Source organism: Lytechinus variegatus, chromosome 18 (assembly GCF_018143015.1).
Source record: "Lytechinus variegatus isolate NC3 chromosome 18, Lvar_3.0, whole genome shotgun sequence".
NCBI lineage: Eukaryota > Metazoa > Echinodermata > Echinoidea > Temnopleuroida > Toxopneustidae > Lytechinus > Lytechinus variegatus.
In genome coordinates, this window is record NC_054757.1 from 1,638,816 (window position 1) to 1,666,711 (window position 27,896).

General features: G+C 35.7%; 1 protein-coding gene and 1 long non-coding RNA gene across 2 annotated transcripts; both read left to right on the forward strand.

The window, feature by feature from the left end:
* Positions 1-27,703, forward strand: LOC121431723 (Bardet-Biedl syndrome 12 protein homolog). The gene is made up of 14 exons (XM_041629384.1): positions 1-132; positions 4,103-4,139; positions 4,731-4,815; positions 6,008-6,133; positions 6,938-8,325; positions 8,816-8,905; positions 9,660-9,810; positions 16,080-16,220; positions 16,814-16,981; positions 17,919-18,044; positions 19,150-19,312; positions 23,251-23,541; positions 25,940-26,041; positions 27,274-27,703. Exons 1-12 carry the CDS (start codon positions 66-68, stop codon positions 23,538-23,540), a joined length of 2,832 nt encoding a protein of 943 aa, XP_041485318.1. The 5' UTR covers positions 1-65; the 3' UTR covers position 23,541; positions 25,940-26,041; positions 27,274-27,703.
* On the forward strand, positions 10,927-15,301 carry LOC121431724. The gene is made up of 2 exons (XR_005972155.1): positions 10,927-11,759; positions 13,417-15,301. It is a non-coding gene; the product is annotated as an uncharacterized LOC121431724 (long non-coding RNA).
* Positions 27,704-27,896: the final 193 nt, after the last annotated feature.

A 27,896-nucleotide genomic window follows, 5' to 3' on the forward strand; every position in this document is an offset into this window, starting at 1 on the left:
CGTCTTGCTCAGTGTGTGGTGAACCAGCATGACCAGGCACGACCATGTTGTGGAACTGAAGTAGAATGAACATGATGGTGATGAGCGATTTCTTATCTGGACACTCCAACCTATCTGCCCTGCAAATTATTGGTAAAGAAAAGAAAGTTAAGCATGTTTGGGCAGCGGGCACTAAAATTTGCAGTTGCACCGGCAGACTTTTTTAGTTTTTATTTTTATGTCCAGAGATGCCAAATTCAAAATCAAAGACCAGCTATGAGATTTTCTGTGAATCTGAGTGAGATCACAGACATTGTCTGATTGTGTACAATGTATATGGGTATAGGCTGTGATAGTTGCGTGAGACAGAGATTTGAGGGGATGAACAAGAGTCCAAAATGCTTGAGAGACTTGGTAGCTCTGTCTTTAGTCGGACTTGCCCCGGCCCGGGGACCTTGGCTCGACACGTCTTCACTCAGTTCAGACAGTGTCTGTTCGGGCTGCCACAGTAATAGTTACTTTGACTATTTTCCCAGGGCCAGGGTGCACAAAACAGCCATTTGAAAAGTTTGCATGCAAATTTTCAATGTTAGTAGTATAGTACAAAGTTGTTAGCGTTTTTACTTACAGATAGCGAGGCCTCAACTCAAGTGTCTGGACACCAGCTGGTGTCTTCTTCAGTAGAGGGACTTTTGTGAAGAAGTTTGGTATCCAATTTCAGAGATGGTCTCCAGTTTGGGAGACCAATTTCCTTCACATTTGCTGCAAAATCTTGGTGGCAAATAAAAATAGGATAAGCAGACTCTGCATGAAAAATAACCCCTTTTCACCGACACTGTATACTTTAGAAATTCCTGTCTACTTTTGTTTTGATAAGGATTTTTGTTGTCATCCACACACAAAACAAATAAGCAGCTTCAGTGAAACGAAATTTTGGGTGGAAAAAATAGCACTTTTGTTGGTGCTGTTTCTCTTGTTCTTTGCAAAGCAAGTCTCATATTGGCTGTGCGCCTCTACTGTTCTTGATCCGTCTCGTTCACATTTCAAGGACAATATGCTGACCATACTTCTGAATAAAGTGATTGGAAAATATGTCAAATCCAAGAGAAGTGATATCTGACTGAAAATTTGAACGATGCTGAGATTGAAGCTGAAATACAGTTGTTCCTGATCGTGATATTCGGAAAAGCAGTGGGCATGATTGAGATAGACTTGCTATGAGATTTGCCAACATTTAGATCTACTGGTTTTCAATTTCTTGAAGTCTGCCTGTGCGAACCTGCATTATTCTTACATGTATTTCAGTCACCGGCCTGGGGCCGATGCACCAAAAGGTATTTGCAAGAACCGTCCTTTATGTCGCCCAGTTATTATGATGCGCCATGTGAAACACATTTTAGATAAATTACCTGCTAACATTTTATTTGTCAAAATCTTCATTCATAAAATATGATATCATGAAATTGTATTAAAATTGATTAAAAGCAAGTGAACAAATTTCATTTGTCAAAAATTTTAGATATATCTCGCATACAGCGCAGCATAAAAGATAGGTGACACAATAGACAGACTTAGTTGGGTCTATCATAAATTTGATCAGAAATTTCTCATTAAGTTACCCTCATGATGGTAGACATCTAGGAGAAGAATAGTCATGCAAAAAATTGTGACATATGACCTTGATCTTGACCTTTTAGAGCGAAAAGATGCGCCGTTACGTATGGGACGCAGAGAAAAGACAATTTTTAATACATTAGTTTCAAGTTGAGAATTCTCTGAAAGTATTTCACTTGACAACTTGAAACTTAGTGTGATAGAAGTCTCAATACTATAGTATATTTATGGCAAGTTTCATGTCATAAGCCAAATCCCTCTAATTACAGACTCTAATTAAACAAATTAATGACATGTTACGTATAGGACAGTTACGTATGGGACATTTTGTCCCCATAGAGAACGTACACAATTTTCCCCATAATTCAAAAAATTGAAATAATTTAAAATATGGAAATAACAGAGTTTCTTTCTTTTTAAATGGAGCGTTGTGGCCCAGTGGATTAGTCTTCGGACTTTGAAACAGAGGGTCGTGGGTTCGAATCCCAGCCATGGCGTAATTTCCTTCGGCAAGAAATTAATCCACATTGTGCTGCACTCGACCCAGGTGAGGTGAATGGGTACCCGGTAGGATTTATTCCTTGAATGCTTTAGCGCCTATATGGCCGCTCAGCTACAGCCGGGGTAATAATGATATATACCAAGTATATTTCAGCGCCTTGAGCACATAATCAATGTGGATTTGGCGCTTTAGAAATACTCTATATTATTATTACTGAGACATATTTGATATCACTGAAGGGGAAATTAGCCATTTCAACCTTTTTATTCCTTGTTTTTCATGGTTTTATGAATTTCTTATGTATTTCTATTATTTTTATTTTTTCATATTTTTCCATTTTCACATTTTTTTGGGCTTCATTTGTATTCATTAATCAGTATTCATAACAAATCAGTGTTTAAAAACTAAAGAAAAGGTAAATAATCAGTTTTTAGAGCACTCTTCAAATTTGTTTTTCTCCATTCACTTTGTACACAAATCTCCCCATTGACATTGTGTGTAAATGTCCCATACGTAACATGTCCCATACGTAACAATTTTTTAATTAACTTTTAATTAAAAAGTAAACTCCATTTTTGAAACTTTTTGTGGTATAACATTTTCATACTTGATAAATTAGAACTTCCCAGAGATGCAACAATACAAGTATTGTATTATGAGAAATAACTTAAAAAAACACCCTCAAAATTTTTACGTATGGGACATTCCATTCTTAGACAAGACCTAATTTGCATAATTAATTAGATGACACCACTTTTTTCTGCCAAAAGTATTAAGATGTAAGGGGGTCCATGTCCCACCTATGACTGAATCTCAGAAGTTTTGTTTTCATTTTCTATGAATTTTTATAATTGTCCCATACGTAATGCCCATTTTACTGATTATGCAAATTAGGTGCCCCAAATTAGCATAAATATGCATATTATCAAATTTTTCTTTATGAAATTTTAAAATTCCACATTTGGGCTTTCTTACCCCACCAAAGATAACTTCTTAAATTAAAGATTAAATTTTGCCTTCCAGGGTTACCTTTTCTTGGACTTGCCCTTTAGCTTAGAGAAAGGGTTTCTCTGGCACGATCTCAAAATTCTATGCCATGATTGACTGCCTGCATGTTTGGCTGAAAAAATGTCAAAATAGAGTGACCTAGTCTGCAGGCCTTGATTGAAACTGATTAATAAGTTAGTCTCCATGGCATGCAAATGTTAGTACATGTAGAGAGGGCCTTCAGTACACAAGGCATTATAGGCTGCACATTCCAACCCTTAATTCAAGTTAACTCGAGTGAAGACTAGGGCTGGGCTGGGGAGGTGACATGTCACGTGGCCATGTCTATTCAAATGCTAACATTTGACTTGAGCTAGTTGACCCTACATGCAGTCGAAGAGCTGGTCAGAAAATTGGGGTCATCCCAGTTTACAAAGATTTTTCTACACAAGAAATCAAGGATAGTTTATTCACCTGTCAAGTGCTGACACCAATCAAGTGCGTTAGTCAATGTAAACATATCAGGTTTCATTACAAGACTATTGGAAGATGGCAAGTCATAAAAGGGGGAAGTGAAAAAAAAACTCCTCATAAACAAGGACAATATCAATTTATCGAGACATGATTTGTGTCAGTTTATTGGGATATCCCTGTTTTCTGGGACAATCCCAATTCTTGGGCCAGCCCCTCCACAGACATGTACATGAAAGTGGAGAAGAAATTCCTTAAAAAGCCGTGTGCGCTATGAACGCCTAGCTTAGCCGCGTAATATAGGAGCGCCTTGAGCACCTAACAAGGTGGATATGTGCGCAATATAAATACCCTATATTATTATTATTATTAAATATGGATCTCTTTAAAAAATTTAATATATTGAGTAAAGGGTAAATGTGCAAATTCCAGTCACTACACGCAAAAAAATGATGGGTTTTTATTTTCATTTAGAAATGCCAAATGCCATCATTGCCATGATGAAGTGCTAGTGAATCATTACTTGGTTTGAATATGCTTTATTTGCAGGTTCTTGTGTGTCATCTCTGTTGGGACCAACTAAAACGTAAGTATTTCAAAGAGCAATATCTTTCGTTATAAAAGCACTTTACATTATTGCAGACTCAAGAGTTTGATGATCATATGTAATTAATTGGTAGTAATGATAATAAAAATGATAATGATGTTGATGATGATCAAGTTGTTGATGACGAGGATGATGATAAGGACAATGATAATGATGGTGATGAAGATGATGTCGATGACGATGATGATATAAAGCACAACATATCCTTCCTTCGCCTTGGAATGCTCAACGCAGTGAAGGCATGTAGGACTATACCAAAAGAAATGTGAATGAATTGAATAGTAAAGTGATTTGAGTTAGAATGAGTTCTATCATAGATGTATCATGTTAACACAGAAATTTAAGAATGCTCTCTAGAAAGTTTTCCTGTAAAAGAAGAGAGTGTTTGCCATCTGAATGTTTGAGGGTAACTTATTCAATTCCACAAAAAAGAGCTGCTCAAGCAAAAAGCTCCATCCCCTTAATTTTGTTTGTATCAAAAAGATATTCAATTAATTTATGCTTTGCATCAAATATCAGTGTAAGACTCGCTTTAGCTAGTGGCTTTTTCCTTTTTGATATTTCTGTCAGTGTCAAGTGCCTGTTTGACGAGGAAAGCAGCGAGGGTGTGTTGGTAACGAGTACAAATGAGCTACTACAAGGATTAGATATTGAGGTAAGATGGTAATTGACTAGAAGTATTTGCTCACATAATTTCTGATCGGTCTTCATCTGGGCCCCATTGAATAAAAGTACATGTAACTTTTAGGTATAGTAACTTTGTCACCCAATGGTAATGGTGCTCAACATCCAAAATCAAGGATTTCAAGGTAGTTGGATGGCATTGGATGGCAAACTTACATAATACAATGAAAAAGTTCATCTGATTGGTTTGTAGACTTGAGAAAAGGTCATTTTTCCTCAATCACGAAAATTACAGCTACAGTTATGACTGCTATATGACGAGGGTCTGACCAAGCTTGCAGCCTAGCAAGGAAAGCTTACCAAAAAACAGGTAAATTTTAAATTTTTGTGATTGTGAGAAAAATAATCTTATGTCATGTTAGCATAATAGCAAATTTTACGCAACAGGACCCTACTTTGGCTAGCCATTTGGTCTAATTATCATTTAGCCAATCACAGTCGAGCTATATCCATTTGGTCCAACACCTGATGGTCTTCATGATTAGATCATTTGTTTATTATACAATTAATGCACATTTATGAGTGTGTTATGACGATGCAGCACACTCAAGGGTATTTACATTTATGCGAAAGCAAGAGGCGCTTGCGCCGAGTGCTTTTGCATAATATTGTGAATGCCCGAGAGTTGCTCGCATCGTCACTAACATCACGAATCTTAAAATGTGCATTAATTGTTTTATAAAGCGGGTCGGCAAAATGAATTTTTCATGGAAATCTTGTTCAAATCCCTCCAACTTGTGTACGATCGCACAGACGAAAAGATAACAAGACTGTCAATTATGACATCACAGGCGTATCTACTATGCGCGCCTAAGTAAGCGCATCAAAAATACTAGCCGGCCTCTAGTCTTTTACTGAACGCGTATCAGTTTTTACGTGCTATATTGGAACTAATGCTGCACAAAAATTGCACAGTGCTGCACAAAAAATGCACAGTGCTGCACGAAAAATGCACGACTGGAAGGTTGCGCATAATTAAAGCATGAACACGTGACTTGAATACGCACTCACCATTGGCTGCATCCTTGAACCCGTTTTATAAAATTATAAACAGAATTTTCATGTGATAAAAGAATAAGTTGGAATGGAAATCATTTGTATTCAGCATTGTATAAATGTTGCATATCATTATTATTATTGTAATATGTAATATTTATTAACAGCACCCAGTTGGTCAGTTGGTGAGAGAGTTCTGTTTGTCTCAATGCAAATGCCATGGGTGTGGTTGCACTACATTGGTCACTCTTGCTGGACTTTGGGCTGCCAATGTCCAGACATTACTTGATCAGGTAACTTGGTTACTCTTTCACATAACTTTGATTAACTCTGTCATTTGTTTCCATGTGCTCTTTTATAATATTTCAATTTTGTCTATCCTTATGAAAATGGAAATTTACTAACTTCATCTAGATATTCATGAAATTACCACCTTCCACAAATCAAGAACTTCCTTTTATGAAACAGTCATCCTTATGTGATTCATAAACAACTACACAAGTCTTCAAGCTTCTAGTAAAAAATATGTAATATGAATCTAATTGATTCTTACATAAAGTTACATACAATAATTTCTAGGCTCTTTTACACTTCCCCTTTCTTTTATATGATATATTGCTCTTTTGTTCCATACTGCCTATACATGTATATAATTCTGATATCAGGTATGTACTCTAGTACATGTCATTTATGTTTCATATCATTATGGCATCCCCCAGTGTCATTACCTCATTTTTTAATATGATATTTTGCATGAGTTGTGTCGTTTTTTTTTTATAAGTTAAATAACAACACCAAAATAGTATTTGACCAATTGTGATGTACCAAATTGATAGCAGACCATACTAGGTTTTGCCGTGATGGTGTTTGATGATCTAGGGTTTTGAGTAGACTAAGTGGATGCAAACCTGAGGGTACTAGAAATTCTCATCTGATTGGTTCAAGTCTTTGGAACTTACCTCAATTATTCCCTTGGACTGTATGACAAGTTTCACAATAATGCACTACCTTAAAATGGCAATTTTTGTCTGTACAAGAAAGAGCATTTTTTTGGTACTGACTGAGATCACTAAAAGCACCATTTTCTTTTGTTGCAGGATGTTCCCATGCAGGAAATCATCAGAGCGGGAGATGAATTCATTCAGGAATGTGAGGATTTCATTGACCAAAGTGCAATATCCATACGCGCTGTATCCAAATCTGAAACAGTCATGGGTGACAGAAGTTCTTCTGTGTCACTTGAAAGTTCTGATCGTCAAGATCCTTCTGACCTATGGGGCACCATGGATAGATGTTTGAATCAGAACAGCAATAACAGTTGTGGCTCACCATCCCATGTATCATTCCAGACTACCACTCAGGAAAGAACTTACCATGTAGAGAGGAAGCATGCAGGTGCATCTGATCTTTCAAAATGTAACTCTTCCTCTGTGACAAAACATTCAGGTGCAGTCCGTTCTATGAGTAGTGCACATGCAAGTACAGTTCTTTCGCCCAGCAGTGTACATGCAAATACAGTCCTTACGACCAGTAGAGCTTCTGCAGGTACAGTTCTTTCAACCAGCAGTGCCATACGTGACACCTCAAGTGCAAATTTGAAGCAAAATGATGATGATGATGTTAGTTGGTTCTTTGAAAATGATTCTCAGTACAGTAGGTATACATCATTGGAGACCAATCCTGAAGGTCTAGGATCACTGACAAGAAAACTTGATGATATCTCTTTGTGTGGATATGAACAAGCAGACGCTCAGGGCGTTGAGCAAGCAATTGCAGTGGAAGATGATGAATGGTTGTTGAATCATACATCATTAGGTGGCATAAGTAAAAGTAATGATCATCAAAAGGCTAACTCGGGTTTAATGCGAGGGGATGACATCTCAATAGAAATGATAAACTCCAAAATTTTTCAAGACGGAAGGAATCCGAGAGAAAGAACCTCAGAAGCTTCATGCCAAAAGCTGGAAGTGGAACTGATTCGAACCAAAGAGACAGTTGACCAACAAATATGCAGGGATGCTCAGTCTGTGCTGACACAGAATCAAACGGTCCGATTTGAAGGGAAATCTGTTAATGAAACTTCTAAAAAAAGAAGCGAGAGATTGGAATCTCTGCTGAAGAATGCAATACTACAGAAACCATCCAATCCTAGCAAGGGCCGTCCTCGCATTTTGAGTCGCCACCTTCTTGCCGATGAATTAGAAATGAGTACATCACCGAAAACTTCTGAAATGCCTGTGCATGGATGTGAAACAAAAATGACCTCCAGAGTACTTAGTCAAGGTAACAAGACAGATGAAAAGAGAAGAGATATTCCTTTGTTTGCTCTGAGAGACACTTCATCAGATCACATGCTGAGACAAGCTGTTCAAATACGCATTCAGAATGTATATGAAGATGGCCCAAGAATTCTTGCAGATAAGATGATGCCAGCACAGGAAGCCATCCTTCAAGCAGAATTATCCAGTGAAATTGAATTACTTGGGTAAATATGATGAAATATGAAAGAAAACCAATACCTTTTAAATGAGCATTTATTTAATGTTTAGTTTACACTATTGAAAGCTTTATCTAATGCTATAGTTTTCTTGTTCCTAAGCAGACCCTCTAATTTTATTTCCACTTGCTATTCTGTACATTTTAATGGAATCTTTTTTTTATTATTGTTTGCACTTAGACTGCCAATAACGCATTATATTTGAAATGCATGCATCATTTTGTACCAGTCTGCAGAGAGATATATTAAGGTGTTTGGTGATATTGAAGCTAGGTAAATTTTGCTCAATTCCTCATTGGAATTGTATTTAAATAAAGTTTTCTTGATTTACATGTATTTACCCGGTTTTAAATTAAGACCGTTGTTTATATTGAACACTTAATAGGACAAATGTTTTAGAGTAGTGAACAATAATTTGTAGCTTTATCTTGGACGCATTCTGGCAATTATTTCTTTCTTTGTTGTTTTTTATCTGAAGGGACCGTCTGAATCCTGGGGCAGTGTATGAGATGAAGTTAGCCATTGAAGCTTGTCAGGTTCAGCTCAAATCAAGTCAAGATCCTCAACGGTATGACCAGTAAAGCTATATTGTTAAAAAAGTTATAAAAACATGTTTTATCTTAGTTCAGGTAGACTAGTAATATTCAATATTGCCGATGCTATGCTTGACTAAAATTATTTCTGATCTGTACTATACAGCTATAATGCAGAATTCAATTTTTTCGGGGGGGGGGGGGACGGTGGAGATTCTACTTTTTCATTTTTTTTTTTCATTTCAATTTTTTTCATAATGAAGAGTACATGTACAAGAACTTAATGACAAATGCTTAGATTTTTCTGTGCATGGCAAAAGTACAGAATGTAGGCTTAGCTTCTCAAATGATATTGATTAGCACCATTATTGTACATAGAGAATACTTTTTACCTTAATGTATTTTGTTTATTTTCATTAAACTGGTACCCAAGTTATATTTTTTCTAGTGTCACTTGTCTTGAACAAATTTAAAGCTGAATTTATTGTCACAAAGTCAAAGGTCATTTGAGGTCAAATTATGTTGTTTCTGAAACATAATCTGAGGGTAAATAGAGGCAGAGTATTTCATCAAGATCTCATGGTGTGAACAATGATCAGGTCATAAACTAAATTTCAGAGGATTTTAGATTGTTTTACTGCTGAACAACCAATTTCTTTGAAGGATTCCTTCTGTTGACTAAAACTATGCCCACCCCTTAAAATTTTACCAGTTAGAAATTTTTAGTTTGCAATGCAGGCTAGATTACCTAAAGTTTCCTTGTAAATGTTCATGATATTTACTCTTCAGATTCAATTTCCAGCCAGACCTGGTTCACATTCAACCTATAACAGGGCCAGCAGTGTCCTCGTCTTGCTGTGTGGATGGTCTTGTGGTTCCTGTTGATGAGAATCAGCTCAGCACGCTACGGATGGTGACAGGAAGGAGGATGAGTGCATTGGTGAGATGTCCATTTTATTATCAGTTCATTAGTATCATGTGCAAGAAGTGTTTAGTAAAGCACATTCGACATTGCAAAAAATTTCGCGCAATTGCTAATCTAGTCTAAGGGGGTGTTGCAAGAAAATATTTGCAATCAATTGCAAATATTATGTTGGAATTTTACAATGCAGATTAGTTGAATCATAAATTAGCAATTAATTGCAAGACATGTGATTGATTTAGGGACCAAAAATACACTTGCAATTGATCACAAGTTTGTAGCAACGCCCCACTAGTCTCAACAGGAAACATGATACTATAGAGTTGAATGAGAGATAATTTCAAAATTTGCATTTTGGACTTTTGCTTGACTAGTTTAGAATATTGCTGATTGAGTTGGAACTGAGCATTACTTTCTTGCAAGTTTTCACTAGTTTGTTTGATATCCCCTTCAGACAAAGTGCACTTGATCTAATCTTCGAATCTATCGGGGAGGGGGAATGATGTCGCCTTTAGTAAGGGCGTTTTAAATACTTCCTTCCCTCCTTTTTGAAACATGGCACTTCTGAAGACTACCCTATCATTGTTCATACTATCCTTGATTAGTTATGGCATGCTTACAATTTTCTTCATGCATTGAATGACCAAGTGTGGTTGAAATGGTGATTTGAAAAAAAAGAAAGAAAAGAAATTTTTTGTTAGAAAAATCATGGAGGTTTGTTTCCTTGAAAACATTTTAAGAACGGTACGCATCTAAACCTTTTAATTTAAACCACATTCCTGTACAAATGGCATCTTGTCCCAATTTTGTACCCGATGGATGTTTCAAAACCTGTTTACAACTGGAAAATATCAAGCTAAGTGGGTCACCCAACCCCTTTTAGCTATTTGAGCTAAATTTTAAACTAATGATGTTGATGCATATTTCTGGTGACAAACATTTTGTTTTATTGCAAAGTATATCTTTGCCGAGTTTTGTTTGGATTTAAATGGAATATAATGTGTTATGTAGTCACACTTTGTTACTCAATCAGGAAATAGTTTTTAGCTCTCCCTCTTGCAATTGTTATTCATCAAGGGAGCTTTGCAACTTTTTGAGGAATCCCTCTATGGAAGCACTAGGCCTCTTTTCATAGCAGGGTCATTCCACGGGGTTGGGGCAACAGCACTTTTTTGTGTTCCTTATGAATTGTTAGCTTTATCCTGAAAATGTGTTTGGTGTTTTGATGTTGCAATGTGGTTTTGTTGGAAGGCAGTTATGTAAGCAATTACTTGATGCAGAAAGAAAAATGTTGAACTGCAAGTATTATTGATGGTGAGACTTTAAATGATGATGTCCAGACTCTTTTTTGGGGTACCAAGTGTGACATCCAAAATGGTCATTTTCAGTTGAAGATATCTAATCAAAAGATAAACTTAGTCAAATTCAAATGGCCATAATTGATAAAGCAACATTTGTTTAATAACAAAACAGTAATGGGATAGCAAATGAAAAGAGACTTCATATCATAAATCATTCCTACAACTCGGCATACCACCGTTACATGCGATGTCCACGTTTGTTTTTTTCTGTAACGGCGGTAATGTGGTAAATATCTAAAAATCAGAAATCATTCTTTCCAAAGTTATGTGTCAGAAATAAAGGCCAGACAGTAAGCAAATTTTCATCAAAAGATTAGCTTTGAAAACCTACGGTAATGTCATGTAAATTAATCGAGGGTCGCCGATGTTTTGGGCGATGTCCGGGTCAAATTTGTAACGGTGGATCACATTTCATCGCGTATGTAAGAAGGAGACTCCGGAGAAGAGACCGTCGTTGTATCAGACGGACGGGATGTTAGCCGCGATCCACATGCACATGAACAGCCACGATATCGGGCGTTTTGAAGCATCGCAGTTGGGAATCTTCCTGCAATGTCCGTGAAACGGTGGATTGGATCTCCACGATGTTTTCCCTTTCAAAGCGACGTAAGTACGGAGATTTATCCCGATACCCGTATTTCGAAATGAGTTAAACCTTATCTTTAAAATGTGGAACTATATCACCATGCAGAAAGTGTTTTTAAGTTTGAAAAATCTCGCTAATTTTCCATTATCTTTCACTTCGGTCCCACATGTAGCTCCTTGTGTAAGTAAAATATGTAAATTAAGACATCGCCGTGTTTGTTTCCAGATTTGCTGAATGGTTCCAAAGAAAATGTTTTTATTACTGTGATTCCGTGCAAACATGTTTTGAATGGTAGCTGACATGATTCAATCGTAATTTAGTTGATTTTTTACACCGAAATATGTTGATTCAATAGGCCAGTGGATACTCAGAAACAGCTCTTTCACTGATGATCATGACGATCACGATGACATCTCAATTTGGTACAAAATTTCTCCTTGTTTAAATTGGCTCCTACTGATTCTAGGAAATATGGGTATCAAAGACCTGAGGATCAAATTTGAATTTGCAAAAAAATGAGAATTTAGAACCAGTGGCAGCGCCACGGGGGAGGCAGACCCCCCCCCCAAAAAAAAGATTTTTTTTTTTCTGCTCGTCAGCTGATCCCAGCCCGAAAGGAGGGGGGGGGGGCAAAATAATTTTTCTGTTACTACCCCCCTACACATAGTAGATGTGCTTTGTGTATGATGAAGCATGGGAATAATTCAATTACTAGTAATTCGTAGCTGTAGGCCTAACCTTCCCAAAACTTTTCATCTTGTTGAATGTTGGTATACTTTTCAGCACTTATTCTTTTTCCCTCATTTCTTTCTCCGTTTTTTCAATTGTATTTTTTTTATTTCTATATATTCAATTGTTAGGGACTTTTTCAATCGTATTTTAATTTCTATTTATTCAATTGTTAGGAGAGGGGGTGGGTATTTGTTTTATCAGAAAGCAAAAGCCTGTGTGATTGTTTTCAATGTGATTTTTTTTTTATTGCAATATAACGACATTTTAAAAACATGTACAAGTGAACAAAAGAAAATGTGACACAATCAAGTTTGTTTCACAAGAGTTTATTTGCTGTATCAAAAGGTAAATTGCAGATTTGAATTCCATTAATTCATTTAATTCCAATAAAACATGAATATATTATGTAATTGCTTGAACAATTAAACTTCAGAGATGAAAATTAAATAGGATGGTCATACAGAACTAAATGGAATTGTCAAGAACCACCCTTGATTATAATGCAGAATAAAATTAGATTAAATTCATCTATTGAGAAACGAAATTGTAGTAAAGATAATTTATGAAAAGGTACAGGTAATGGGCAAGTAATTGTATTGTCAAAACAAAGTAGAACACAAAAACAAATACAAAAATCCTTGTATAAAACATAACTTTATATTTAATTTATGAACTATGAAATGATGAATTCTATTTGCTATGAAAAATACAAAGTGAGGGTTCTTGTGTATTTTGCAAGAACAGATCAGATTCCTTGTCATTGCCCTAGTAATCCACCCCCCCCTTTAATGAGAAAATGTCAAGACATGTACATGAGTAAATGATTTCATATAATATAAAATATCGTGGAAACAATCCAAGTTTCGTTGATTAAAATGTAATAATTTGAATTGTGTAAAAAAAATAGTCAAACTTCCAAATACTATTTTTCTCAAATAACTACAGGTAGCCTCTGTTGAAGGTTAAAATGTATATCTTCAGTACATGAAGTGTCAATCTGGTGACCTGTACTCCTGGCCTGATGGCGAGGCACAATTCTACCTCTCTCCATTTTGTGACATTGACAGAATCCTCTTCCAAACTGACACAGTTGTCATTGGGTCACCGATCTTCTTGAAGTTCATAAACTTGTAACCTGAATGCAGAGAGAAATATTGCATGTTATTTCTAATAGTCAGGTTTAGTGTACAGTGTAATACATTTTTTACATTTGCCAGTAAGAAGTTTACCATATAGTTTTTAACTAAAGGAAAAGATTGTACTTTGCAGTTTTATACTTGAACATTTATTAGAATAGCTTTGTAGAAATAGTACATTTTACTTTCTCATTCACAATTCTATGTTGAAACAACAGGTGTAATTTTTTTTATTCAATTTGTCCACTAAGTACTTTACAATTGTCCTTTTGGCATGCTGGAACTTAATGTTTTATCCAATGCATCTATTCCAGTGATGACATGATTATATTTTAATTAAAGTCACTTAGAACTACATTTACCATGTAACTGAGGTAAAACAAATTAGAGTAAACAAATTGAACAAGTTATATGTGTAAGGTATTAATGCAGTGTCCATGAATTGCATGCCAACTTTGTCTTGTTTTGTCTTGAAAAACCATAGCTTAGAAGAACTAAACTACAAAATGTAGTACCTTTCCCCTACATCTTTTTCACCCGAGTATTGTATCAAAGGTATCAAAATTATAATCGTGTACATGTATGAATAAAAAAAAATTTACCTGTTCATTGATATGCATTTCAGAAGCTTGCCTGTAGATGTTGTATTTCTACACTTGAGTAAGATGAGTTAACTCGCATTTAGTGTGTTGATAAGTAGAATGTTAAGTCATACTATTCAATATGACCATTACAAGGACATGATGTCCATGTAACGGTGGTATGTACATTTGAAAGTGATATCTTGAAGGAGATATTTTAAAGTAATAAAAGATTTGGAGATCATAAGCTAGCACTCTTGTTTTTTTCCCCTTTAGACAGAAACATAATGTTTCCAGAGATAGACAGAAGTGGAACCTTGAGGATTGCCGTAGTATTATTTTAAATATAATTTATCAATAATTTTGTACATTTTTCCTTGTTTAAACTCTAATTTAAATTGCTTTTATTTGCAAAGAATTTGACATGAAAAATGTTTTTCTTTAGTATAATCAATTGATCTTGTGCAAATATTCTAAGGCATAAAGTGGAATTTGGTGTGTATTGGCCATTAATGGACCTTAACTTAACAATGCTTCAAAGTATACCTCTGTTACTGAGACATGATGTCCATGTAACGGTGGTATGTACATTTGAAAGTAATATCTTGAAGGAGTTTTTTTAAAGTAAAAAGATTTGGAGATCATAAGATAGCACTGTTTCGTTTTTTCCCCTTTAGACAGAAACATAAATGTTTCCACAGATAGACGGAAGTGGAAACTTGAGGATTACCGTAGTATGATTTTAAATATAATTTGTTAATAATTTTGTACATTTTTCCTTTTTTAAACTCTAATTTAATTTGCTTTTATTTGCAAAGAATTTGACATGAAAAATGTTTTTCTTTAGTATAATCAATTGATCTTGTGCAAATATTCTAAGGCACAAAGTGGAATTTGGTGTGTAATGGCCATTAATGGACCTTAACTTAACAATGCTTCAAAGTATACCTCTGTTACTGAGACATGATGTCCATGTAACGGTGGTAACACCAAAAATAGAAGGTTAGGCCAGAAAGAGTAATTGAGTTTTTCCAAAGAGAATATTCCATTCTGTTGAGGCATGACTTCTCTCAACTATTTAGTTCTACATGCCATCATAAATTCAATTTTCTAGACTGGTGAGAAAAAAGAATGACACAGAACATGGCACTGGTATACACACAGAGCATCAAGTTCCATTTATTGATGCTAAATCTATCAAAATATATATGCCATGTTGGAAAGTGTGGAATAAAGTGACTAACAATGTAGTTAGCAACATATTTATCAAGAGTAATGGAGATCAACCCCTTTATTTTGACAGTGGGAGAGCATAGTCTTAGCAAGGATGATAAATGATGTCCATGTAACGGTGGTATTTTGTCAAATCTTGTTTCTCAGTTTACTCCAATATGCAGGGTGGTATCAAATGCCTGTAAGTGGATTTAGTTGAAGGATTGTCCCATGAAACATATAAGAAATAAAACATTTCATTTATTACATTTCTATTTTTTGACCCTGATGTCACAATTTTTGCCCCAACCCCATGGAATGACCCACCAGGTTTCCTATATTCGTTATTGTTGTGTCTTTTGATGAAATGGTAATGCTAATGACTGCTCTGAAGAATAAATGCAGCTCTGAATTTGGCAGGGTGCCTTATGAAACGGAGGCAGGACATTTGCCTCTTCAACTAGCTCCAGGCTTTATTTAATCTAAGATCCAAGGTTAAGGTTGCAGTATGGTATGTCAGTTTTAGGATAGGATATGGTGTTAAATCCAGGGTTGAAGTTGGTCATTCTATTAGTGTGTGGACTGCAGAAGCTATAACGGAGCAATTGTCGCCGGAACCTTTCGAACACATGGAACTGAGTAGGTAACTTTGCTTTCTTTCCTTCATATTTTTATGCAGCTTGTTAATGGTGACTTAGAAGAATCCTACAAGCATAGAGGCTTCAAGGATAGTCTGAAGTCATCAGGTGTTATATCAGGTATCCTTGCACCAGGCTCTAGCTCAGACTGGACACACAGTGTTCTTTCTTCCTTAAAGAAGGTATATATACAATGATTTTTTACTGAAATATTAGTGATAATGAAGTTGAATGTGCTACTACTGATTTTTAATGAAATATGGTTAAAAAAATAAAGATAGACAACCATCTCTATTACTGATTTTGAATGAAATTTGACTCAAAAGTCATAAAGACTGGCCTATGACATGATTTTAGGAACAGACTGCATTTTTCATATTTTCTGAAAATCTAAACGAATAAGATGAGGTTCAGGATATCTCTAGAATACTAGAAATGTTCAGTAATTGGAAGCCTTTAGTTTTGAGTAGGGGTCCAGTTACGCTAACTCCAAGTTGGTAGTACAATTGCCATGTCATTGGGATTACATATTTAGTTACATATCTACCTTTTCGGAGGTTTCTAGTAGTCATGAATGTTCGATGAAATTATTAAAAAATAAATTCTTCAAATATTTTGAACAAAAATATATCACATATAGCCACCCGACTTCTGTAGTATTGGAAAGTTTTCTTATAAGGCACATTATAGGCTCTATAGCAAATCTTTAGAAGTACTTCAATGTGTGAAAAGTTGAAATGATTGCATTGCTCTCTTATTTCATTATTCTTTCCAGCTGAATATCAATATGCTGTTGGTTCGTGGATCTGTAGACTCCTCCTTGGTTGATGCGTGCTGCTTTCATCATATCCTTATCATTCAGCATGTGCATTACAGATTGCTTCAGCTACTAGGGACTGTATTTAAGTCTAACCTTATAGTCTACATTCAAGATGCACTTCAGGTAATTGTTAGATCAGGGGAGCATTTGGCTGAGAAGCTATGTTATTATAGTAACCATTAGAGAACACAGGACTTGTCAGATAAAATGTCTGACAAGTCCTTACATGAAATGCTCCCCAGGTTTTATAGGTTCTTAGCATGTATTAGAGGTGTTGTTGCTCAGTGGATAACTCTGCGGACTTTGAACCACAAGGTCCGGGGTTCAAATCCCACCGGAGCACTCACGTCTTTTGGCAAGGCCTTTATCTACATTTGCCACTCTCCACCCAGGTATAGTAAATGGGTACCCAGTAGGAAGGAATTCCTCAAATGCTTGAGCGTTGGATCAGGATAGATGTTCTAAAGCCGGGGTAATAGTATGCAGTGCTGAGAGACATTTGTATTAAGCGACATGTTGTTATTACAAATAGATTAAATCAATCAGCTACATTCATTACAAGAAATACATGTAGGTAAAATGTGACATAAATTCCTGATAAAATTATTGTATGGCTGTAAGCATCACTTTACATTGAGTCATTACTTAACACCTCATTAAGCAGACCCTAGAATACCAATATGAAGAATAAATTCTTGCCAATATATTGGTTTTGGATGGTCTGATTGGAAAAAGATTTGTCACTTGGCAGAATGCTCATTAATAATAATGCTTTTTCTACCTGAATTATCTTTGCACATGATTTCTTATTTTTACGTCCTTATACCTGAATGTTTTTTTATCGTATTCTTTTATCTAGTTAGTTTATAGAACATTGGGATTTATGTTTAAAATGATTTCTGTACATAAGATGATGTATGTCAAGCTATGAAGGTTACGTACTGGTCATCGGGATATGACCCACACCCGACAGTGAGATCCAGAGAGCTGAAGATCAAACATGTTCAGATTCTCTGTTTAGATCATTGGGATTTACTATTGAAATTTTATTTGTTCATAGGATGATGTATGTCAAGATATGAAGATGACGTACTGGTCTTCGGGATATGATCCACACCCGACAGTGAGATCCAGAGAACTAAAGATAAAACATCATGTTCAGATTCTCTGTCCTGCCAATGTCATGGTAAGTATTCAATTAGATGATGTTCAAAAGTTTGGATTGTGTTATGAGCAATCGCGGAAGAGGTTATGGTACACCATCCGTAAAGTCCTGGAAGGACTGAGATTAGAAAAGTGGATAGAGATAGAGGTGAATTTGAAAGGCAAGAAAGTGGAGGTTTGAAAGTAGATTATTCTTTTCGAAATAAGTGTAGTCATTAAATGGACTGTAAACCAGGAAAGGAAAGCCGAGTAGTAGGCAGGCTTGAGTATGTGAGAGAAGGCTGGCTTGAGTCGGCGAGTAGAGTGGTAGCAGGAGGAGAGTAGACTCGACGTTTTGGGCAGGTCGACTGTCCGTCTTCCTATCTCAGTCCCTCCAGGACTTTACATGTGGTGTACCGTAAACCTTTTCCGCGAAGTATTAAGACATGATCCTCTTGCTCAGATGGTCATGTTTTGGTTTATTGTCTTAGTTTGTCAAAAGCCAGCCATTTGAGTTAGACTCTTTTCTGTTCTTTGACCCTAAGAAGACTAGTCAGTTTTGGCTATAGCCATATGGTCCTATCTTGATGCTGCCGCTATCTTTCTTTTTGGAAAGGCACTCTTCACAAATTTGGACATATTTACAAAGCTACAGGCAAAGATTGTATCCATATGAGAAAGAAAGAAAAATAACCATGTATTTTGATTTTGATGAGGCATCAGATCAACATTAATTTTTCTTTGCGATCCTCAAATATATCCACAAACTATATTTTGTCTTGTCCACACCTTCAGAACTTCAAGATATGCAGGTGCATGTACATTTGACTGCAACAGTTACAGACACTTGGATGTTTTTACCATACTCTAAGAAGGGCATTTGATGAACATACATGCATATAAACATGAGACTATAGGCATTTAATATATCTAAGCCATATCATGTTGAAGGCCCAGGCAATTCACTTATCCTTTTAAAGTGCAGGAATGTCGTGTGATGTACCTTGAGCAGTATCCCTGCAAAAGAGGCAGCCCAGATTGTTGTTATATTAGGCCTTAGCTGTGAAAAAAGTAAATTTTGGCAATGGACATATCCATGTTATTCCTGCATTTTGTTCCTTATTTCTGCCTGTTATTTTGTCTTCCAGACCATCGTTTTAAATGCTCCATCGGAACCGCTACTAACTGGTGTAGAACATCGGCTTCATTCGTGCATGGCCATGCTAAAGAGTGCACTGCATGATGGGAAGGTCATACCAGGTGGTGGTTCAATTGAACAACGTCTTGTGGAGAAGTTGATGCGTGAGACAGGTCAGTGTTTTATTATAATGAATTGCCATTTGGTCTACTCCTTATTTTGTCTATTATTAACATTTATTTAGTTTTGGAGGTGGGTCAATCCACGTCAAATCAACCAATTTTCAGACAATTTGTCACCCGACCCCCTTCGATTTTCTTTAAACTCGCACCAAATGTTCCCCCAAGTGTCTGACGGAAAAATCTGAAATATTTTGCCTCAAGGTCAAATGGTTGCTAAGATACGGCCTCCCTTAGCAACCAATGCGTGGACAAACAACCAAGTTTTAAAAAAATTTACTATTTTTGATTGACTGCTGCAACCAAGTTTGATGAGGTAGAGTGCTTATTTTCTGGAAATTGGAAGAACTTTTTAGTCTTAACATGATCAGTATATTACGGCACAGATCTGACCAGCCGTTACTGCGCACGAGGTCGCCGAAAATGGTGTTAATCGTCCAAGTCAGTGATTTGGGGTGTACTTTTGGAAGCTCATAACTTCCAAATTCAATTAGCTTAGAGCCCAATATTGTGCATATTTGAAGACTATCACTTGCTCCACAGACCTACAAAAAATTGGCCCAAACGTGCGCGTCGTTTTCTTGTAGGGCGCCTTCAAAGTTGGATTTTTTCTAAAAGTTGCCTTTTGACCTTGACATTGATCTAAAAATAGCTGAAAATGCCTTAAATTGGCATATTCACAACACCCGTGAGCTTTACAACACATTTCAGAATTGATTTTCTCACAGACTAAAAGCCTGATCATGTTGATATTTGCAGTATTGATAGTCCATAATGAGTACTTGGATGATCTAGTATTAATTCATTTTTTTTACAACACAATGACCTTGAAGAGATGGCTGAAATTCACCCAAAATCTTTAGTCTGCCAATATCCTTTCGTTAAAGGTTGTTTACACCGACTTTCACTTATGTGTCATTTTAAGACAAATGATGATTTTAAGCTGATAATTGCAAATCAGGTTCCTTTCAGGTTGTATTTTAATATCCAAATAATACGTAAAGTCACATCTTTATCTTTTGACCTTGACATTGATCTAAAAATAGCTGAAAATGCTTAAAATTAGCATATTCACAACACCCTTGAGTTTTACAACACATTTCAGAATTGATTTTCTTACAGACTAAAAGCCTGATCATGTTGATATTTGCAATGTTCGTAGTCAATAATGAGTACTTAAATGATCTAGTATTAAGTCATTTTTTTAACAACACAATGACCTTGAAAAGATGGCTGAAATTCACCCAAAATCTTTAGTCCACCAAAATCCCATTGTTAAAGGTTTTTACACCGACTTTCATATTATGTGTCATTTCAACACAAATGATGATTTTAAGCTGATAATTGCAAATCATGTTCTTTTCAGGTTGTATTTTAATATCCAAATATAACAAAGTCACATTTTTATCTTTTGACCTTGAAATTGATCTAAAAGTAGCTGAAAATACTATTTAAGGCATTTTCAGCTAATTTTAGATAAATTTCAAGGTCAAAAGATAAAGATGTGACTTTATGTATTATTTGGATATTAAAAGGCAACTTGAAAGGAACTTGATTTGCAATTATCAGCTTAAAAATCATCATTTGTGTTGAAATGACAATTATGAAAGTCAGTGTAAAAATCTTTAACAATGGGATTTTGGTGGATTAAAGAATTTTGGTGAATTTCGGCCGTCTTTTCAAGGTCATTGTGTTGTGAAAAATGACTTAATACTAGATCTTCCAAGTACTCATGGACTATCAATACTGCAAATATCAACATGATCAGGCTATTAGTCTGTAAGAAAATCAATTCTGAAATGTGTTGTAAAACTCACGGGTTTTGTGAATATGCCAATTTAAGGCATTTTCAGCTATTTTTAGATCAATGTCAAGGTCAAAAGGTAGAGATATTGCTTTGTTTGTTATTTGGATGTTGAAATAGAACCTAAAATGAACAAGATTGGCAATTATTAGCTTAAAATAATCGTTTGTGTTGAAATGACACACAAGTGAAAGTGCGTGTAAATACAGTTTAGCGCCCTATAATCACGGAAAATTGACTTGATTTATTGTTTATAATGATTTTCAGCTGTATTTTTAAAGGTCTTTGCCAAATAGTCAAACTATTTGTGATGCATATCCTTTTAGTACTAATTACAGACTACCATTACAGACAATAACAGTATTTGTTGGCTTTTCATTTCTGATTTATTGCAATTTGAAATGTGCTGATAAACTGTATGTATCGTTTTACATTGGTTTGGGGGTGTTTACGACCATTTTCGAATGCGTAAACCAGCTATTTAACATTTCGGTCACAAAAAATTTTAAGTATCCCATGAAAATATAGGTAATTGTCTATCAGAATACAGAAATTGGTGTTTCTCTGATGGGACGAGGGGTGATCCGTGACCTTGAACTTGGCAATTTAAAAAAAAAATCCAACTTTGAGGGCGCCCTACAAGAAAACGACGCGCATGTTTGGGCCAATTCTTTGTAGGTCTGTTGAGCAAGTGATAGTCTTCAAATATGCACAATATTTGGCTCTAAGCTAATTGAATTTGGAAGTTATGAGCTTCCAAAAGTGCACCCCAAATCACTGACTTGGACACTTAACACCATTTTCGGCGACCTCGTGCGCAATAACGGCTGGTCAGATCTGTGCCGTAATATACTGATCATGTTAAGACTAAAAAGTTCTTCCAATTTCCAGAAAATAAGCACTCTACCTCATCAAACTTGGTTGCAGCAGTCAATCAAAAATAGCAAATTTTTTTAAAACTTGGTTGTTTGGCCACGCATTGATTGCTAAGGGAGGCCGTATCTTAGCAACCATTTGACCTTGGGGCAAAATATTTCAGATTTTTCCGTCAGACACTTGGGGGAACATTTGGTGCGAGTTTAAAGAAAATCAAAGGGGGTCAGGTGACAAGCATTGGTTGATTTGACATGGATTGACCCAGGTCGGATTTTATGTTTTGCTTAACGTGCAGATTTTCCATCAAAGCAATTGTTGGAGTAATATCATGGAACCACCTAACAATCTGTATTGATATCACAGGGGCGGATCCAGCTTTTTATAAAGGGGGGGTTGGGGTTGGGGTGGTATGCGAGGGAGCGTAGCGACCGATTCCAAGCGAGCGAGGGGGGAGGGGGTTGTCCCCCCTCCAACAGTAGGGAAAATTTTTGAAAATCTGTGTGTGAAAATGGCGTTTTCTTGCATCTAAAACACCACTATTTTTGGTATAGAGGTCGTTGCCAAATTAACCCCCATGAAAATTTGTAAAATTAAGTTGCATTTTCCTGCAATGTAAGGCCAGTTAACAACACAGATACAAAGAATTGGGGACCTTGGAATAAGCACTGTTAGCCTAATACTTTTATTATGAACAGGAATACATAGAAATAGAATAAAATAAAATTACAAGTTTAAAAAAAAGATAAGATTTAAAAAAAATGGTCCCCGGATTTTTTTTTTCTGGGGGGGGGGTTGCAACCCCCCCTCTAGATTTGCTTCTGTATCAGTTCCTGGTCTTACAAAAATTGTGATTGTTTCATTCAATTGCAACCATGATCAATCATTATTCTTCATATATCAAATATACACAGTATCACTCTGGATATAGTGGAATATATGGTACATAATTGTCAAGATAATGATGTACGTGTTGTTTATAGTTGTCCAGAAAATGATGTTCAAATATTCATCATATTTAGAACGGACCTTAAACATATGTTTGTATTCTGGTTATGGAGCAATTTACAAATGACTGGCCCATTGGAAGCCAAATGAGTTGTCCAATCTTTTACAATAACACAATCAAATATATTTAGTTTCAGACATGGTTCAAGGTAGTTACAATCGTTGATTTATTGTAAAATGCTCTTTAAGAATATATTTGTTGTTTGTTTAAAACCAGAGTTTTTCTTTCTGTACTTCATTCTATTAGAAAACGGCACAGATTTCCATCAATACCAACAGAGACTCATTTATGAGAACTTGGCTCAGGGATTCAGATCATACACACAACTCTTGGACCAGAACATTGGCCAACATCAACAAATGGGGGACGCATCCCGCGATGAACCTGGCCATTCCTGTGATGTATATGACTGCTTCTCAGCCAAGAAAGGGGCGTGGCAGAGGGCGTGGCACCTTTTGAGACAGGTTTTGCTTTGTGATGCTCTGATCATTACTGGCATCGGTCAAGATGACAAGACTTTGGAGAAGATTCTTTGAGGTAGGAATGGACTTGAAAAGATTGAATAAGAATTTCTTGATAAAATTCAAGTTGAATTTGTCAACTCTCTTTTTTGTATTTTGCATTGCTGTAGTATTGAACAGGTGTGTTTATATTTATGATGATGATAGAAGTGCAATGTGTTGAAGGTCAAACCTAACCTCAACAAGTTGAATATAAGGAGAAGAATAAGTACAACATTAGCAGTATCCAAAGAGAGAGATAATTATCTTTTGACACTTTATTCCACAATGCAATGATATTTTTACAGATTATAATAAAAGCTGGATTTATATAGCGCTTTTTGTCTGAGGATACAAAGCACTTGCTGTTATTATCCCGGCTTGAGCTCGAGCTGCCATCACTGGCGCTCAGTGCATCAGAGATGCCAACCAGTACGATTTTATCGTATTTAGTACGATAAAACAAGTAAAATACGACAGTACGATTTTGGCCATCAAAAATACGATTTCCCGACTTTCTGTCATTGTCCTGTTTTTGTCCCATATATGTGTGCTGTGTACATGTATAAGCACAGTTTCAAATTTCCAAGTGCGTCTTTTTTTCAGTACCATGAAAAGTGAGCTAAGTCCGTCTTTTTTTTCCCCTGTAATACATGTACGCGCATGCTTCCAGTAGCGGTAACAGTTTTTCCCTACTTCACCATGTGCAATTTCTAATGCACACATTTCTAGTCGGGATATCACAATTCTGTGATATAGTAATTTGAATTGCACAGGAGATAAATCCCCGTTCACAGAACATAGGATGTACATGTGCGAGTCTTTTATCCTCACAGTCGCCGACTTTGCTTGTCAAAACGGAGCCTTATTAATCCAAAATCAATAGTTGTGAATTATAGATTTTTAATTTCTTTCTTGGTGAGGGGTAAATATCAGACAATAAATCATCAAACAAGGCTCCATCTAAAAAAAATAGGAGGACGCCGTGCACTTGAGTGTGGTACTTGTATGCTGTTAGCTAGCCAGTTTGAGCTCAAGTTCTCTGCCAGAGCTCTGGGTGAGAATTCTATCAGTAATGGCCTAAGTGATGGTGATTTTCTGTTTCAGATAGAGTTTGGATTTCATGTCAATTTTTGAAAACTGTCAAAAAACTTCATGATTTCTTCATTGTGATGAATATTTAAGTTATTAATGAATACATTTTCACAGAATTTAGACTCTCCCAGAATGAAAGGCATTTTCTGTGAAGATCTGCGTTTTCAAATAACTTGTGAAAAACTTAAGGTACATGAACCTACAATACATGTACATTTAAAAACTTACATGTAGCCTGTGGCTATGTGCTGGAATTTGAATAGACTGAGTTAGATATTGATTTGATTTCTTCATTTCTTTAACATAATTTATATGCAATCCAAGTGCACCTCACAGTCACAATCATACACAAACACTCACCCACAACCGTGATTCTAACCATGAAAAAAAACTTAATTTTTTTTTTCTAAATTTATTATTTGATCTGAATTCTCTCTTTTTTATATGTTCATTTTATTCATTTATTTAGATTTTTTTTTTTCATTTGGGGGGGTCATTGTTTGTGGTTCATTAAAGATGAAAAGTAAATAAGCCCATGTAAAGGGGATGTTGAGTGAGGGTGTCAAAACACACTTAAACATTTAAATCTGATTTCTTAGTTGTTTGATAAGCCTATTACTTAGCATGCTATTTCTGTACTAATTAAAAAATTGCAGGAGCTGCGCTTACTATAAACAAATTTGGAGTGTGGTTCACAGTTATATTCTTTTTTTTTTTAAATTGCCCCTGGTTCCAGAAAATTGCCCCCGGCCTGCAGCTGCTTAATTCAATGCTCGCACTGGTCATGTTGAGTTTTCGTGAAAATCTGATTTTTCACTAAAAAATATGATTTTTGAGGATATTCAGTCTGATTTTTTGTGTCAAGAGGTTGGCATCTCTGGTGCATGCAAGGAAATAATCCTGCTGGGTACACATTCACCTCACCTGGGTCGAGTGCAGCACAGTGTGGATAACTTTCTCAATGAAGGAAATTATGCCGTGACTAGGATCCAAACCCATGACCCTCTGAAAGGTGAGAGTCGGAACCACTCGACTACGACATGCCACTATGTATCTTAATATTCCAAATATTGAAAGAATAAGACTTATTTACACTATACATGTCTGTAGAATATATTTCCATCCGATTTAGAAATCAGATGGAAATATATTCTACAGACATGAATAACTTCTGTTTATTATCAAGAAAGTTTTATATACTCTTTTTTTTCTCTGATATTTTCAGTACCAAGTATGTCCTAGACCCCGACAGCAGCAATGTATCTCTTTGATAGTAATTCCTCTTTATTATTGCAAAAGGCATTAAGTTGTAAATACCCTATTTCCTCTGATATTTTTAGCATCCTTGTGGTCTGACAACAAGAGATCTTCTGTTGACAGTTATGATGATGAACCGGACTCATCGACCTTCACAGATGGCTCTCTGAAAATCAGAATCTCTGGTAAGAATGGGAGTTATATTGATAATAATCACAATCATTATCGTGAGTTGCAGTCAGCATTGTCTCTTTTTCAAATGATAACTGAATCTTGCATCATGATGGCACTGCCTCTTTCCATTTCTTTCCTCTGTTATACCAACCATTAATACTGCTTTCCTTTTTCACAATATATCTTTAAATGTAATCTTTATTTTCCCCTGTCTTATGCCATCTACTTCCAGATCCAATGATCTTTTCACAGGTCCCTCATCTTCCCTCCTCAAGATATGGCCCATCCATCTCAAACCACTTCTCTTTACCACTTCCACACAAGTTTCTTACAAGCTCAACCTTTCCATGATCTCGCCTTCATTCTTTGTACTGTTTTTAAAGGACAAGTCCACCCCAACAAAAACTTGATTTGAATAAAAAGAGAAAAATTCAACAAGCATAACACTGAAAATTTCATCAAAATCGGATGTAAAATAAGAAAGTTATGACATTTTAAAGTTTCGCTTATTTTCAACAAAATAGTTATATGAACGAGCCAGTTACATCCAAATGAGAGAGTTGATGACATTACTCACTATTTCTTTTGTAGTTTATTATATGAAATATTTCTATTTCCTCATCATTGTCATGTAAAATGATCCTCCCTGAACATGTGGAAATCCATTATTTTAACATTTTGTGCTTCAGGCAAGGAGGTCCTAATCGTCAGATTCGTAAAAATTGAAATATTGTATAATTCAAACAATAAAAAACAAAAGAAATAGTGAGTGAGTGACATCATCGACTCTCTCATTTGGATGTAACGGGCTCGTTCATATAACTATTTTGTTAAAAATAAGCGAAACTTTGAAATGTCATAACTTTCTTATTTTACATCCGATTTTGATGAAATTTTCAGCATTGTGCTTGTCTGATTTTTCTCTATTGATTCAAATCAACATTTTTCTGAGGTGGACTTGACCTTTAATATTTAAAAAAGAATTTGAATACACTAAGCCAGAAGATTAAATCATTGAAGAGTATGCATTAACAAAGGGTGTAGATAGCAACAAGATGTGATGTTTCATTCATTAAAAAGGATGGATCTATTCCCACCCAAAGTATACATATACATGGTATGTGGTGACTATCACAATTATCAAATCAGTATTGTTAATGTACTTGTATTAGGAGATGCTTCCTCTGTTACCGTTATTAATAGTGCTCTTACTATTCCCTTTGTCATTTTCCAAACTGTATAGTTCTCCAGCCAATCCTATGAAGCTGTTGCAGATTCACGTAGCTAGAAAATGATGTCATTCATCTGCTTTGTGAAGAATTCATCAAAGAAAGCCGACCACCATGAAGAGCGATTCTCAGATCAGCGCTGAAAGGAAATAGAAAGATGGCCAAAATACTGGAGGATAGGATACGTGAACAGTAGAAGGGTCAGGTTTGGAACATGATTAGTAAAAACAACTAATGATAATGATAGTGTCAATGATTGTTATCCATAAGTGCCTTGTCAAATCCATCAAAAAGGTTTTGATTTTTCAATTTTATTTTTTGCGATGTCACCGTAGGAAAAAAGCTTCCTGCATGTTTACATATGTCATATACTAAATCTTGCTGTAACATTTTGATGTTGTGAAACCCAACATTGAAAACCGGATGGGTAATGGTTACCAAGAGGAAATATACAAATGAAACCCATCATCAGTCAATTTAAAGTATAGAGTTCATTTTTAGATGAGATCTAGATTGATTATTTAGGGAGATTGGTCAGGAATATGCCCTTGGACTGTTTCAGAATAAAAGTTGACTTAAATTATGTGATCTTTAATTGTATTATGGCATCTCCGTAACCTTCACAGCACATTGCATA

What these genes read in the sequence shown, in the direction of transcription:
- LOC121431723 (XM_041629384.1), top strand. Translation starts at nt 66, where the DNA reads ATGAACATGATGGTGATGAGCGATTTCTTATCTGGACACTCCAACCTA. An exon ending in GAAGGAGGATGAGTGCATTG is followed by an intron (nt 9,811 to 16,079) that starts GTGAGATGTCCA and finishes ATTTTTATGCAG; the next exon opens with CTTGTTAATGGTGACTTAGA. An exon ending in ACATTCAAGATGCACTTCAG is followed by an intron (nt 16,982 to 17,918) that starts GTAATTGTTAGA and finishes ATTTGTTCATAG; the next exon opens with GATGATGTATGTCAAGATAT.